General features: G+C 36.4%; 1 protein-coding gene across 1 annotated transcript in view; it reads right to left on the minus strand.

Moving 5' to 3' along the window:
• DOK6 (docking protein 6) overlaps positions 1-17,206 on the minus strand; it is a 491,683-nt gene that overhangs the window by 300,401 nt on the left and 174,076 nt on the right. Inside the window, exon 2 of the mRNA XM_037806228.1 lies at positions 5,090-5,197. Within this exon, the coding sequence (XP_037662156.1) occupies positions 5,090-5,197 (108 nt within the window). The remainder of the gene's footprint in view (positions 1-5,089; positions 5,198-17,206) is intronic.

Consider the following 17,206-nt stretch of genomic DNA (forward strand, 5'->3'; position numbering starts at 1 on the left):
TTTAATTCCATTGTTCTATACATTCATCTTTGTGACAGCACCAGGCTGTAAAGATTACTTTAGCTTTGTAGTAAGTTTAAAATCTGGAAGTGAGTCCTCCAATGTTGTTCTTTTTCAAGATGGTTTTGGCTATTTGGGGCCCCTTATTTTTCCATATGAATGTGATGACTGGATTTTCCATTTCAGCAATGAATGCTGTTGGAATTGTTACAGAGATTGTATTGAATCTGCAAATCTCTTTAGAAAGAACTGACATATTAACAATATTTGCTTGTTATTGGTCTGTTGATGTCTTCAATTTCTTCCTGAGTTACGTTACTTTGTTTGCTTCTAGGAATATGTCCATACCATTGAAATAATCTAATACGTACAGTTCATAGTATTCTCTTATAATCCTTTTTATTTCTGTGGGGGCAGTAGTAATACCCCCTTTCATTTCTGATTTTAGTCATTTGCAATCTCTTTTTCTCTGTCAGTCTGCTAAGGATTTGTCAATTTTATTCATCTTTCAAAGAACCAACTTTTGGTCTCACTGATTGTCTCCATTTTTTGTTGTTTCATTTCACATTTTCATTTATCTCTGCTCTAATTTTTGTTATTTCCTTCCTTCTACTACTCTGGGTTTAGTTTTCTCTTGTTTTTCTAGATCCTCCAGTTGTGAGATTGTCTCTGATTTGAGATTTTTCTTCTTTTTTTATGTAAACATTTATAGCTATAAACTTCCCTCTCAGCACTGCCTTTGCTGCATCCCTTCAGTTTTGGTATGTTGTGTTTTCAATTTCATTCACTTCAAGACATTTCTAAATGTCCCTTGTGATTTTTTCTTTGACCCATTAGTTTGTTAGGAGTCCATTACTTAATTTCCACGTATTTGTGAATTTTCCATTTCTCCCACTGTTATTGATTTCTAGTCTCATTCCATTGAGGTCAGACAAGATACACTGCATGATTTCAATATTTTTAAATTTATTGAGACTTGTTTTGTGACGTAAAATATGGCCTATCCTGGAGAATGATTCATAGGCACTAGAGAAGAATGTGTATTCTGCTACTGTTGGATGAAGCATTCTGTATACAGCTTTTAGGTCTAGTAGGTTTATAGTATCGTTTGAGTCTTCAATTTCCTTATTGATCTTCTGTCTAGATGTTCTATCCATTATTGTAAGTGGTATATTGAAGTCTCCTACTATTAATGTAGAACCATCTGTTTCTCCCTTCAAATCTATCAATATTTGTTTCATGTAATTTGGGGCTCTGTCATTAAGGTGCATATATATTATGTCTTTTTGTTGAATTAAACCCTTTATCAGCATATAGTGACTTTCTTGTCTCTCATAACAGTTTTTGACTTAAAAGTCTATTTATCTGCTATTAGTATAGCTCTCTTTCGGTTACTGTTTGTATCAGTTTTTTTTCCCCATTCTTTTGTTCTCTGCATACTTGTGTCTTTGAATTTAAGATGAGCCTCTTAAAAACAGTATATAGTTGTATCCTACTTCTCTGTCTCTTCTGCCAATCTCTGCCCTTTGACTGGAGAGTTTAATACATTTCCATTCAAAGTCACTACTGATAATGCAAGACTTTCTCCTGCCGTTTTTCTATTTGGTTCTTGTTGGTTTTATAATTATTTGCCCCTACTCTCATAAGTATTTGATTTTTTTGTATCGTATCATTTTAAGTTCCTCCTCATTTCTTTCTGTATATATTTTTCATGGATTTTCCTTGACAATCCAAGGACATTTCATTTCTCACCATTTATTTTTGTCCTCTTTCCTTAATTCTCTCTGCTATGTTCCTTAACTTTCATATGTTTCATAGTGTTATTGAATCTGTAAACTGATGTTTTTCACCCAATTTTGGAACTTTTCCACCATTATTTATTTCAGCAATTTTTCTGCCTCATTCTCTTTTTCTCTGCAACTGGGCCTCTAATCATCCATATGTCAGAAACTTTAAAATTGTTCCTTAGGTCTCTGTGTGTCTTTTCCTCTTCTTTTTTCTTCAATTATTTTCCCTGTCTCTTTTCAATTGGTTGATTTTTTTCTTCTATCTTCAACTTTACTCACTGTTTTTACTGTTGTGCCGTTTTCAGGCTAGTAATTCCATCGACTGAAATTTTAATTACAGATATCTTACTTTTAGTTTTTAAATTTCCGTACTTTTTAAACTTCTATTTCTTTGCTGAGAGTTCCTATCATTTTTCAAATATGACCCTATTTTCACCGCTCACCAATAGCCGTTTTACGAACTTTGTCAGATTTATTCCAGTATCTGGGCCATATTGGGTTTAATCTCTATTGATTTATTTTCCCTTGAGACTGGATCACATTTTAAAGGTTTTTCATGTCCTGAGGTATTTTGGATTTTATCTTGGACATTGTGAATGCCATGTATATAACCAAAGCTCTGTTCTATTGCTCTGCCATGTGTTGATATGCTCTTTTAGCAAGTAACGGCTTTGCTTAGACTGAATTGCATCAGCTACTACTGCCGAACACTGGGGCTCAGACCTCACGTTATTTTCTTAATCCTTGGTTTTCAACTCATTTGGTGTGCCCCTTCATGGCTGCTTTAAGTGTCTGCCACAGTCTTGTGCTGAGTTTATGTACATATTTATGGGTTTCCCTTCTCTGGCTTTCTCCTTTGCAGGACTTTTTCTCACTCTGATAGTCTTGGTTGCTCACTGCTACTTTCTCTAGTTCCTGAAATATGCCATGTTTTTTCCTGTAGGTGTTTTAGTCACCCCCTTGCCACAGTCACCACCACCATCACTGTGACTGCAGCTGCTTTCAGCATAAAGCTGCAGACAAATGAAGGCAGATGCACCGTGTGGGTCAAGACTGGACCCCCTTTCAAAAAGTACTTGCTTTTGTTAGAGACCCAGGAACATGTTTGTTTTTGTACATTTGTTTTGTTCTTCATAGGTGGTTAGAGAACTAGAGTATTTTACTTTTTCAATAGTAGATGGTTGGGTCCAAAATTAAGACATAACAACTCCTTCTTTAAAATGGTGCCTGCATAAACCATAAACAGAAATGAACCAATGTATGCTGGTTAGGGACCAGCCAGCCAGTTAGCATTTAGCACTGGCAGCAGGAATCACTGATATCATAGAGACTCTGAGCGGGAGCCCACAGAATGTACGTTCCACTCAGTCCTCCAAAATTTTACCAACAAATTAAATGTCATGGAATCACGTTTCACAACATGGAAGGTCCTCATTAAGTCAGGTTTAAAAATTACTGCCATAATAAGAATGCCTTCTCACTGAAGAGGGGAAAAGAAAGGTAACAAAATAAGGTTTCAGTGGCTGAGAGATCTCAAATAGAGTTGACAGGTTGTCCTGGAGGTTACTCTTATGCAAGTCCCAGCTAGATATCCAAATGCCCACAGTATACCAAGCCCAAATCAACAGTAGTCCCCAAAATACTAAAGAATACCTAGGTCCCCATCTGAGACCCTATAAAAGTTTCACTCACTAAGTTTATTTTTCAGAAACTTAATCTTCTAGAGTGATCCTAGGCCAGATAAGTCCCCAAACCCAGGGGCAACAACCTCTTCAAGAACATCAACCAGATGCATCTCCTTTCTCCATAATGTTGACACCCCTTTTCAATAAGAACAAGTTAGGGTGGTCACTGCCAAGATATCCTTGAAGATTGAGACAGTGATCAAACGAGAGGGAGGGGTAGCAACAGACAAGATAGGATTTAACAAAGGATTATGAATACTGAATCTTTGTATAAATGTATTTTTTTTTTAGTTTCTATAGTATTAGAATACTTAGAAGGAAATAAATTGTGAAACTGTAACCCATAATACTCTCTGCAATGTGTTCTATAGCTACTTGTTAAATTGTACTCTGAAAATTATCACCTTTTTGTATATATTTCACAATAAAAAAATGTAAAAAAAATTATTGCCATCGTCATAATCATAATCCTAATATAAAAAATACCAGTACATTTTAAACTTAAAATTTTACATATAGTTAGACCAGGAAGCATTGTGCTGGCTGTTTTATGATGCACTATCAAAAATAACCTTCGAAACACACATGTCATGCAGCAATTTTTAAATCACATAGTCATAAGTAAACCATATTTCCATGAGCTAGGAAGAGACTGGATAGGAACTTGAACTTGGATTCTCCGGCATAAATCGACATTAATTTTACTATATTAGAATATCAAAGAGAGTTACAGAAACTCAAATTTTAAGCCCTCTGATCCAGATTCAAATATAATATAAGTAATTGCTAGCTATTTGTGTAATGGACTTGGTTAGCACACTATTCCCAAATAATCTATTTTTTATAAAAGGGGATATTAGCACCATATATCACATAGGATAACATTCCACAATTTCATTATACTATCCAGGGTAACTTACTCTGTGTTGCCTCCAGTGAGGAATTAGAATCCTCATTGAACTCATTCAGGCCTTCTTCCAACTGGCAGTAATGTTCTACCACTGTGCATTCTCATCATAATTTCTCCGTATTACCGTAAGATACTACTTAACTATGTTTCAGTGTTTTCACCGAAGATAACTTTACACATTTAGCATTATTTTAGGGTTATATATTATATTACTTTAATTTTTAGGAAATTGATATTGCATTCAAAGAATGAGCACCTTTGATGATCACTTCCTTTCTTGATAAGGAGCTGACTAAACAGCAAATGTCATATACATTTAGAATGCCATTAGCACTGCTAAAGCCAGTCAAAATTTTATCTCCTAAATATTGCCCACAGTTTAAATCAAAGTAACAAATGCACAATTAATCTGAACAGAGGAAGACTGCCTACTCAGCACCTGGGAAAATGATCTGGCTGAGTTATGAGTCATCGCATTTCGCAAACTAGCAATAAAAATGAGCCTTTTATTTTGCAGAGGTACCACTGGCATTTACAGCAGACGATTAAAATAAAAGAGAAAAATAACTTTTTCATTTTATCATCACAGGAACGTTTTATCCTAGCCATGCATCTTTGCCTCTGAAGATTTCATCTATCAAAAGAAATGTCTTCCAAACTTGTCAAAGGTCCAGTTATTCCCCAGGGACTATCAGACTGTGACTTACCTTATGAAAGTTTCTGAAATAAGCTGCCTTTTCATCTGGAAATTTTTCTAGCCTTCTGGGACCTTTGCTAGAAGCCTTCTTGAAAACCAGCCAGCATCGTCTGAATATCTGAAAGCAAATAAAGTGGTTCCATTATCCATCTCTTCACATGAGTTTAACAGCACCAGAAATTCATATATTCAGTTAATCCATTGGGAAGAAATAAAGTGAATTCACTAATCTTACAGAGCACAACTTTTTTGTTTTTGAGTTGTAAGAATGTTATTCACTCATTAAAATTACAGCAAATTTTAAAAACTTGAAGTAGGATACTAAAATTATTTTTGTCAATATTTGAAGTTATAAGGTATTCAATGTGGGTTTAAATAATCTTTAATCTAATCAAGTCAACTGCGTATCAACAGTACATAAAATATTTGTTCCTTCCATCCCAGTGAAGACAATTCTCCATTATCCATGCTAACACACTGGTGGCTTAATAAGGTAAGTGAAGCACTTATATAATGCTCAATATTCTATCTTTGAAAAAACATCTCATTTAAAATGTAACTTATCTTGTTGGATTTTAGGGTTTTTTAAACAAATGCTCATATATTAATTTAGGCCATGGAAATATGTTTTGTAATAGACATATCTGCATCTCACTTTTTTACTTTTTAATGACTAATAATTAACAAATGCCTATTATGTGCAAAAAATTTTAAAATTCATAAACATACTTAATCCTCATCACTACTGGATGAAGTAGTCACTGCTATCTTCATTTCAAGTTAAAAAGAGTTAGTGACAACATCAGCACTCAAACACACATCTGATGTTGGTAAAAAAAAAAAAAAAAGTAAAACTAGTAATTATACAAACACAAACCATCATTTCTGGACCTTGCCCTTTATTTTATAGGATGAATTTGTATTGCACCTTTAGATTATTTTTCACTTGCCTCTCATCCTATCACACTCCTTCCACAGGTATGTTTTAAGGCTAGGTAGTAAAATGAGTGTTCCTCTCTAGCAATGGAAGAAATCTAGAGATGCAAATTGGCCACAATTTCTTTTTTATTGTAGAATATAACATACTTAGAACTGATAACTTTCCAAGTGCTATTTAACAAGTAGTTAGAGAACAAATTTCAAAGAATATTATGGGTTATAGCTCCACAGTTGATTTCTTTATTTTGAAATAACATATATACAAAAAAAAATCTTTCAAAGTATGATTTTAACAAGTAGTTATGAAATATAACATATATACAAAAACTATCTTTCAGAGTATTATTTAATAAGTGGTTTTATAGATATGTGTGTGTATGTGTATATATATATATATATATATATAATTTCCAAACTTGTTATCAATTAGAATACCATAGTTCCAGTTATAAGTTTCAAAATTCATCATAATTTTGCCAGATTATATTTTCTCTACAGTCATAAAAGGTTTCCTAGGAGGAAACTTCAGAAACTTACATCACTGTGCCAGTTTGAATGTATTATGCCCCCCCCAGAAAAAGCCATATCCTTTGATACGATCTTGTGGTGCAGACATACTAGTGGGGATTAAGTTGGAACTTTCAGATTAGGTTGTTTGCATGGAAATGTGCCCTACCCAACTGTGGGTGACGACTCTAATTGGATAACTTCCATGGAGGTGTTACCCCACCAATTCAGGGTGGGTCTAAATTAAATCACTGGAACCATATAAATGAGCTGACAAACAGGAGGAACTCAGTGCAGCTGAGAGTGACATTTTGAAGAGGAGCTACAGCCAAGAGGGACACTTTGAAGAATGCACAGGAGCTGAGAGAGGAGCTCCAGAAGAGAGACAGTTTGAAGACGGCCATTGAAAGCATACTTTTACTCAGGAGAAGCTTAGAGAGGACAAACGCCCCAAGAGCAACTGACAGTGATATTTTTGAGGAACTGCAGCATAGAGAGGAACATCCTGGGAGAAGGCCATTTTGAACCCAGAACTTTGGAGCAGATGCCAGCCATGTGCCTTCCCAGGTAACAGAGGTTTTCTGGATGCCATTGGCCATCCTCCAGGGAAGGTACCTGACTGCTGATGTGTTACCTTGGACACTTTATGGCCTTAAGACTGTAACTGTGTAACCAAATAAACCCCCTTTTTATAACAGCCAATCAATTTCTGGTGTTTTGCATACCGGCAGCATTAGCAAACTAGAACAATCACTGTAATTCTTTTCTATTTCATGATTTAAATTGCCAAGTGGAGATTTTATTTTATTTTTTACTGATATAGGCCACAATGTACTTCCTTTGAAGTTCACATTGTTAACCGCTCACTAAAAGACAGAACTTCCCATGTTCAAAGGCCCCCAGTACAATCGCACGAAGACCTCCCATTTTGAACGCAGAATAAGTAGAATAACAACATAAACACACACAGTCACTTTACTTTTCCATCCTCCTTTGCACCTTTCCAGCCACCCTGAAAAGCCCACCCAGGGTGAACCTGAGGGCCGCCCCCACAGGAACATGGCTTTCGGCCTCCGCCCTGGTTCCCACTCACCTGCCCAGGGAAGTGGTTCCCACCACCCCGGGGATGAGGAGGGCCGTGCTCCCGCGGACCCCTGGAGCGATTCGCACCCCCGTGTTGAGTTCCTTGTAGGTATCTGCAGATACCTTGACCCCCTTCTGATCCCCACTCCAAACTCAACTACTTACGACCAGCTCTTATTTATTTAGTTCCAGGTGTCTAGCAAAACACCTGAAACTCAGTAGGAGCTCAACATTTCTTGGCTGAATGCATGGATGATTGCTTCAACTATTAAGAGAATAAAAAATTCAGTGTAAATATTCATTAAAATAAGATATCCGCAAATGGTTTGTTTAGTTAATGAATTCAATTCTCTATGGATTTATTTGGTGTTGCAGAAGTCTTCATTTTAAATTTAAAAAAGGATTTATATCTTAAGTGGTAATATATAAAAAATGCAAACATATAAGTGGGGACAGTTTGATGTAGTGGGCAAATAATAAGGCTTCAGAATCAGTTTACATCATGGCTGTGCCACTTACAAGCTGAACCACCTTCCACAAATTATGTTGTAACTACAGCTTTCGATTTCCTAGTCGGACAGAGATGGGCTCCTGGTTGGACAGAGGGCGGGTTTAGTGAGGGGGTTCCAGGGTCCAGCGCACACTAGGACCTCAACAAGGCTCAGCTCATTTCTCGTAGAGGAGCTACAGTGTCCTGCACACAACAAAGCCACTTCTAGCCTCACTGTTTTCTTAATGACACATAATTCTAATATTCAAAGAGCCCTGAATCCAGAAAGTTTAGCGCACAATATGAGATTTTAAAAAATTATAAATAGAAACTATATTAATGATCTTCATATTGTGGACTATGGAATTAGAAAGAAGAGATGGAATTCCAGCTCAGCCACTCAGAGTCCTGTAACTTCAGGCAAATTATTTGATCCTCTGGGCTTGTGTCCTTGTCTTAGAATGCAGAAAATAATACCTGTATCATAGAGTGACGGTGGCAATTAAAAGAAATGAAGCATATAAATTCATGCCACAGTGCTATACAGAGAAGTCACTAACTGAATAAAGAATAGTATAATACAAACCAGATAAAATGACTTTGTTCAGCACATCTATAACCACTACGGATATCTACATAATTGTAAAAAATAATTGCCTGTACCAATATATTTTAAAGATATCAAATGATTCCTATCATTAGTTATACATAATATCAATTTACCATCTAAATAGTCCATTGAATAAAAGTATGAATTCCTACTAACTTAACAATGATTTGGATATTGTTAATTAACAAAACTATTACATTTACCAATACAAAGCAGAAAGATAAGGGAAAAAATGCACTGGGTTTACTCTTTTCTTAAAATCACTCTCACCACAATATAGGGGTAACTTTTGCATAAGATAAATCATTTCACTCAGCCCTTAACATAATTTGCACATTTTGGTTATTGTATTGAGGGAGATTATATTGAAATGCTAAGAACATAGTTTTTTTTAGTGAGATAAACTTGATTGGCAGTGCAGGTTGTGCTGCTGTTTATTAAATGCCTGCCTTGCAGATGTCATTTTAACTTCTCAAGTCCTAATTTCCTCAACTATAAATTAAGCAAATACACCTCATGAGGCTGTTATTTGAAAATTCCATGAGACAGCCTGCATAAAGTGTCGAGCCTATGTGTTGGAAATGCAGTCTCTAATCTCTTATCTGAAACTCCTGGATACTGGATATTTCTAGATACTTTTTTTTTTCTTTTTTTTTGGTCAGCAGTGTGGTGGTGGCTAGTGGCTGGTAGTAGTCATATAAGTAGTGATATTGTGTACATAAGATACAGTTCCATGAATCTGAGGAGAAATTGGAGAGATTAGAAGCAGATAAATGAAAATATAATTTGTAATCTAGGGTGTATATAGATTGTCAATATTTATGTTCAATTATTCATCAGTGGATTTAGGACCCAAGTTGAGGTAGGAAGGCTCTCCACAGATAGAGCTGAGACCCAAATCCCTGGTAATAGTTTCTGTTATTTCCTCCAGAGTCATCCTTTTCACTTACCTCTGACATTTTATTGTTCAGGTTGGGAAATGCTGTGAGGTCAGGTAGACCTTTAGGTATTCCTGGAAACACACACACTCACCAACACACCAACCGGAATGCCCCATCATTACTGTAGTTACTTTCTATTAAAGAATGAGTCAAATATGAGTCAGAAAGCATGAGGTTTCCATTTAGGCTGTGAACGTTGTTATAGAATAAATTCGATGATGGATTATAAGGAAAGCAGATTTGGTATTTTCAACAGCATCTTATCTCTGTGCTTTTACATTAACAGAGACAGCTGGATATAGAGAAGACCAGTCATTCAAGATCCAACGTGATAGGCTATTTACCAAGTTGAGACTTTTCACCTATTTTTTAATGAACCTTAACTTGGAATAAATTTTGATTTCTAAAATAATTGCTGAGAAAGTACAGAGTTCTGGTATACACTACATCCAGCTACCCCTACTATTAACATCCTACATAACCAATGTTAGTTTTTCAAAACTAAGAAATTAACATTGGTAAAATGTTAACTAAACTACAGACTCTGTTCAGATTATGCCACTTTTTCTATTAATGTCCTGTTTCTTTTTAAGAGTCCTATCTAGGATCCTGCAATGAATTTAGTCATCATGTCTGCTCTGATCTGGGACAGCACACAGCCTTTTCTTGTTTTTCATGAGCTTGACAGTTTCAAACAGTACTGGTCAGATGCACAATGCACCTCAATCTCAGTGTGCTTCAATTAAGTTATATTTGATATTTAAAAAGCCTAAAAATGTCACAATAAAGTGATTAAAACAAATAATTTCTTTGGGAAAATAATATAAATGCATCATGGCTATGGGCTAGTTACATTTTGATCTCTAAAGTAGCAAATCATTTAATAAGTGCAGTTTTTTGTTTTGTTTGTTTTTGTTTTTTTGTTTTTTTTTGGTAGACACAGTATTTCAAAACATTTGGCTTTTCAAGAGGGGTGAAATAATGAAAAAGGTCCTGGTGTAGAGACTTTGGAAGTGTCATTTCATGTCCATGTGAGGTTAACTTAAGAATGACCTCAGCACACTGAAAGTGTCCTCCAACCAGGATGGAATAAGCAGAAGCAGGAGGAGATCACCCCTCTGTAGTCTTCACTAAGCAGGGCTTTATTATGTACTACACTATGTTAGTGTGCTTGGCTTTGGGACCTAGAAATGATGCTTTATATGAAGACGTTGGAGAAGTTGCAGAGATGAGCCACAAAACTGACTACCTAAGGCCAGGAAATCACTTCTCTAAAGGGGGAAAAAATAAGGAATAAGTTTCACTTTATAAAAGAAAGATGTATCTTCCTGGAATACATGAGGTGTACATGGATAAAATTAGGCACGTTATTTTATTTGCTTCCCATGAGAATTGGACAAAAATAAGTGACCTTCACTAGTATGTGGGAGGAGATGGTGCAGTCTCTTTAAACACCACTTAGCTCTTCAAGGATATCAAAGATGCAGAGACCTTTTGGCTGGTTAGCAATGGAAATTATCGCCTGCAAGAAGATTCACCTTCTTCCATGTCCTGTCTCTTAGCAGCTGTCATGCCTGCCTGCCCCAACACTGGCCCAGGATGCTGCACTGCTCTGTCCTGGGGGATTAATTGATTTCACTTTCTCATTCAGAGTCATCTCCTAAAAATGCCAGTTGTCACACCATAAAGTCTCCTCGGGGTTCCCCCAGATTCTCCTTATAGAAAATTCCATGATGTTGCCAGGCCTCCAGAAATCCCCAGGATGCCCACGGCCCCAGGTCTTCAATTTCCCACTGCATGAGCCACCAGCTGAGATCACCACAGTTAAATATTACCTTCTTAATTCCTCTCCGTCTGATGAAAACCCTTTTACCTCACAGCAATCTCTTCTCTTTAGTGCTTTCTCCTTTTCTCCTTTTCAAGGTGATTTTACACAAAGGACTTTTTTTTTTTTTCTTAATTTAAAACTCACTGTGAAGTAGATGGCTAGATAGCAGATTTCTTGCCTTTAGTTCATAGTCTAATTACGTTATTTAGCTAGGACTCATTCACAAGCTTTAACTTAACCAAAGTTGGATTTAATGGACCTGTTCCATCACAAGCTGTCGACCTAATGAACCCTGCACTTCAAACAGGATATTGGTTAGGAACTTGGGAGAATTTCTGATTACACAGGTTGTCAAACCGGAGAGGCTACCACTCTGAAGGGGTCACAAAAATGTCCTCTCCAGGGATTTTAAAGAATATAACAGAAAGTGGTGTATCTGGAGTGGTTAATATTTATTTTAATATCTGAAAACAAGGAAATATATTCATGATATCTTGGGGTGTAGGATTCAATGATTTATAATTGGGTATCAGATAAACATTTCAAGGCAATAATAAATAAATCTCTAGATAAAACCTCCCAGGAAAATCTATGATAGGCTGATGCCGTGAGAAATTTCCATCAGTCAGTCCTAGGTCTTTGTCCTCTCACAAAATGCATATCGAAGGTCACGCTCATTTTCCTTAAAAAGCAGCTAATACACAAGATTCAGCTGAATGCACTGATGAGAACTTTAGCTTTCTTTCAATAGTGGACTACAGTTAATCACTGTTCAATGCATATCCATACTAGAAGTGCTCTCATTTATTTATGCATTCAATTAACAAATATTAGTGAGCCAATTACGTCCTGGGCACAGTTGTAAATCTTAGGGATGTAGTAGTGAGAAGAAAAACAATAACAGCAGCCACCATCAAACCAGTTCCTGCCCCAATGGAACTTACATTTCAGCGGGATAGACAGGTGGAAAGCAGAGGAACACGGATACTTGTGCACAGTGCATTCAAAGGTGCTAAGTGCCGTGGAGAGAATGAAAGCACAGCAAGGGGGGATGGGTGAGCCAGGGATGGTAGGGGAAAGCTCACCCACAAGGTGACATTTAGGCACAGCATCAGAGGGATGCTGAGTACTGAGTACTGGAGACATTTGGAGAGAGAGTGATTTAGGTGGGGACAACAGCAAGTGCCAACACCCTGCTGTGGGAGCCTGATGGAATCTTCCAGGCACCAGCAGGAGGCCAGGATGGGGCAGGGAGCCAGGCTGAGATGGGAAGGAGATGGGAGAAGGGCCCTGAGAGCCAGGTCAGGGGAAGATCTCGGCACCCCTCCCAGACAGGACTGCACTGAAGGCTTGTGCAGGCAAGAGTATGAGGTGATGTAAATTTTATCAAAAAGGAGCGGTGGCAATCTTAGAATTAAAAAAGAATGCTTTAAGGCAATATACTATTAGAGATAAAGAGAGACTTGATAATGATCAAAGATTAATTCGCCACAAAGAATAAACAATTTTCAATTTGTAAGCACCCACTAACATTGCCTCAAAAAAATAAAACTGACGAAAATATGGACGCTTTGTGCCACTGTGCCAGTTTGGATGTACTGTGCCCCACAAAACACCATCATCTTTGATGCAATCTTGTGAGGCAGATATATTGGTGTTGATTAGGTTGGAACCTTGTGATTGAGTGTTTCTATGGGGATGTGACCCACCCAACTGTGAGTGACACCTTTGATTGGGGTGTGACTTCTTGACTGAATGTTTCCATGGAGCATGGATCATTATTGGATCACTGGAGTACTTTAAAAAGAGCCACACAGGCCCAGATACTGCTACAGCCTAGAGAAAAACGTCCTGGGAGAAAGCAATTTTGAAACTAGAACTCTGGAGCAGACGCCAGCCACGTGCCTTCCCAGCTAACAGAGGTTTTCTGGACACCATTGACCATCCTCCAGTGAAGGTACCCGATTGTTGATGACTTACCTTGGACACTTTATGGCCTTAAGACTGTAACTGTGTAACCAAATAAACCCCCTTTATAAAAGCCAATCCATTTCTAGTGTTTTGCATTCCAGAAGCATTAGCAAACTGGAACAGCCACAATAATATTTTTTTTAAATATCAGCATGTGTTAGAAGAACCGTGAACAAATCAGTAAAGAGTGTTAAACACCAAGTAAAACAAATTGATTAAATTCTATATATAGAACATTATCCCCAGTGATTACATAATACAAATTCAAGCTCACAAGGAACATGATAGAAATTGAGCAAATATTTGGTTACAAACCAGTAAATTCAAAGACTTGAAGTCACATATATTAGATTCTCTGACCATTATATAATAACCTACAAAACAATTGAAAATAACATTAGAAAAATCTCCAAATGTTTGATACCATGTATTGAGGTTCTAAATAACCCCTAGATCAAATAAATCTCAATGGCATTTAGAGTATATTTTATACAGTATGATAATGAAAATACTGTTTAACAAAAGTTATGAATTGTACCTAAAGCATTATTTAGAAGGAAATTATTGCATTACATGCACGGATTAGAAAAGAGGAAAGGGTGAAAATTAATGAGATAAGTACCAAGTTCAAGAAGTTAGAAAAAGAAAAGTAAGCTAAATTCAAAGAGAAGAGAATAAAGAAAATAAAACTTAGTAAAATAGAAAACAAAAATAAAAACGAGGATCAAGAAAAAGTCTAGTTATCAATTAAACTATTCTATTACAAGAGGCAAATTTGTCTTCATTGATCTCTATTGACTGCTTATTTTCTATTTTATCAATTTCTAATATTATCTAATATTTATAAACTGTGAGCAAGGTAGGTCAGGCAAAAAAATAGAAAACACAAGTGGCCAAAATTATAAATAAAAAGAGAACATAATACAGATCTTGAAGACATTAAGATTATAATAACAATATTGTAAAAAATTTTGTCAATAAAGTTGCAAATTACTAGAATAAGGCAACTTACTAACAGTGTTCCTAATTCAAGAAGAACTAGAGAATCCGAGGAATTCTAAAACCATTTTTTAAAATTTGTGAATCTGTGATTATAAACTCTCTCCAAATAAAAAACAAAAGAAAGCTTCAATAGAAAATTCTATGAGACATTTAAAGAAGAAACACCACTGGTATTATGTAAAAATTTTTCAGAGAATATTAATAGGGGGAAGAGAATCTTACTTATTTTATGAAACCAGAACAGCTTAAAAATTCCAGCAAGGATGGGAAGGAAATTCATGCGCCAAAGACAAATTATCAAAAAATATTTGGGTTTATTCCAGGTATGCAAGAATTATTATTTAAAGTTTAAAAATCAAACAATAAAATTAACCACCTTAGCATAATAGATGTAAACACTTAGGATCATTTCAAGAGCTACATATTATGTAGAAGATAAAATTCAATATCTATTCATTAAAATTATACTTAGGAAGCTATTACTGGAAAGGAAATATTTTAATCTCATTTGCAAAATGTTTTCAGTAAATATTAATTATAAAAAATATAGTGAAATATTGAAATTCCTCTTTCTAAGATCAGGAAAAAGAAACAGATATCTGCTCTTAGAATTTCCATTCAACAGTGTACTGGCAGTCCTAGTCAGTGTGCTATAGGGCAAGAGGAAGAAATGAAAAGTGTAAGGATTGGAAGAGAAGAATAAAACTTTCACGTTCATGGATGAAATTGTTGTAACTAGACAATAGCATAAATTATTTACAGATGTATTAATAGAATTAAAATGAGTTCATGAAGGTTTGTGGATACAAGGTAAATTTAGAGAAATCTGTCACAGTTTTATACAACATCAATGAACAGTTAAAAATGTAAGGAAATGAAAATTCCAAAATTATGACCTTTTGAATTAGCAGCTGCAAACATCATTTAGGGATAATCTAATGAAAGATACACAAGATTCTAAAATTATAAAATGTTGAGAAAGTTTAAGAAGATTAAGTAGATATAAATAATTGAGGCGAGATATCATGTTTACAGTTTGTAAGACTGAATATTGCAGAAATAGAAATCTTCTCCAAATTGATCTATAGAATAAATGCAAACCCAATAAAATTGGATCTTCTCAAAGTAGAACTTCATAAAGTGACCAACAAATTAGTAAATGTGAAGTGCAAAGGGCCAATTATTTTCGAGATGCTTGAAGAATAAAAAGATGGGAGGATTTGCTATGTGGAATACCAAGACTCATTATAAAAATAGTAACTAACACACTATAGAATTGGACAAAGGTAGATCAATAATAGACCAATGGGATACAGTAGTCAATAAACTGACCAACATATAAGAGGAAAATTGATTTATAACAGAGGAAGACTTTAAGATAATGAGGAAATGATAGTCCTTCTAATAAATAGCTCAGGAGCAATCAGATATTCATATAAAAACAAAATTAAAGAGGATCTAAGATGGCAGCATAGAGAGGAGTGGAAGCTAGTTAGTTCCCTGGAACAAATAATAAACATCCAGGAACAACTAGTAAATAATCCAGAATAACTGTGAGGGGACTAATGTGACTGTCCACTAATCATACACCAACCTGAATTGGGTGGAATACCTGAGACTGAAGCATAAAATTTGTAAGTAAAAACTGTGGATCCAAGCCAGGAGCCCCCTCCCCCATGGCCTGAGCTGCAAAGCCTCATGGAGCTAGAGAGCAGCTCTCGCCGAGCAAGAGAATACAGCTCAGCTTAGCTCTAACTGGGTTTTTAATTAACAAGCATGGATTGTTTGATATGAATCCCCAACAAGCAGACAGAGGCTTTGGGTGAAGACTGACCTTGAAGAGCCAGAGGGTGGCTGCAGACTGGCCCTGAAGGGGGCTTTCTGTCCCTGTTTCAGCTCAGTGGAGAAAGCCTCAGCCATTTTCAGTTTCTAGTGCTCTGACCTAGACAAGGGTGGAGACAGCACACGCAGGGTCTATACAAATGCTAATGACCTCTCCCTAAGGGGTCTATCTTCTCTAAGAGGAAAGGGGTGGGGCCCAGCTCTACTACCCACCTTCCATTCAGAACCAGACCACAGAGCCTGGGTGAAAACAACCACAGGCCACACCTCCTCACACCAGTCTGGAATTACAGGCTGACAGGCACACCTACTGGGCAGAAAAACACAGTGACCTGAGGCCTCACAGGGCGTACCAATTTTCTAAAACAAACCCTCAGGGAAACTTGATACTGAATATTTCTTCCTTCTGGGACCGGAGCCCGTTTTGGTCTGGGAAAACCTGATTGGGGTAACCAAGGAAACCATGCCTAGACAACAGAAAACTACAACCTACACTAAAAAAAACAAAGTTATGGCCCAGTCAAAGGAACAAACTTATACTTCAGCTGAGATACAGGAATTGAAACAACTGATACTAAGTCAATTCTAAAAGTTTAGGGAAGATATGGCAAAAGAGATGACCCATATAATGAAAACACTGGGCGTTCATAAGGTAGAAATTGAAAGTTTGAAAAACCAACTGGCAGAATCTATGGAAATGAAAGGCATGACACAAGAGATGAAAGACACAATGGAAACATACAACAGCAGATCTCAAGAGGCAGAAGAAAACACTCAGGAACTGGAGAACAAGGCACCTGAAAGCCTACACACTAAAGACCAGATAGAGAAAAGAACAGAAAAATATGAGCAATGTCTCCAGGAACTTAAGGACAAAACAAAAATCAGGAATGTACGTGACACTGGTGTCCCAG

This window comes from Choloepus didactylus, chromosome 16, assembly GCF_015220235.1.
Source record: "Choloepus didactylus isolate mChoDid1 chromosome 16, mChoDid1.pri, whole genome shotgun sequence".
In the NCBI taxonomy this organism is placed as follows: Eukaryota; Metazoa; Chordata; class Mammalia; order Pilosa; family Megalonychidae; genus Choloepus; species Choloepus didactylus.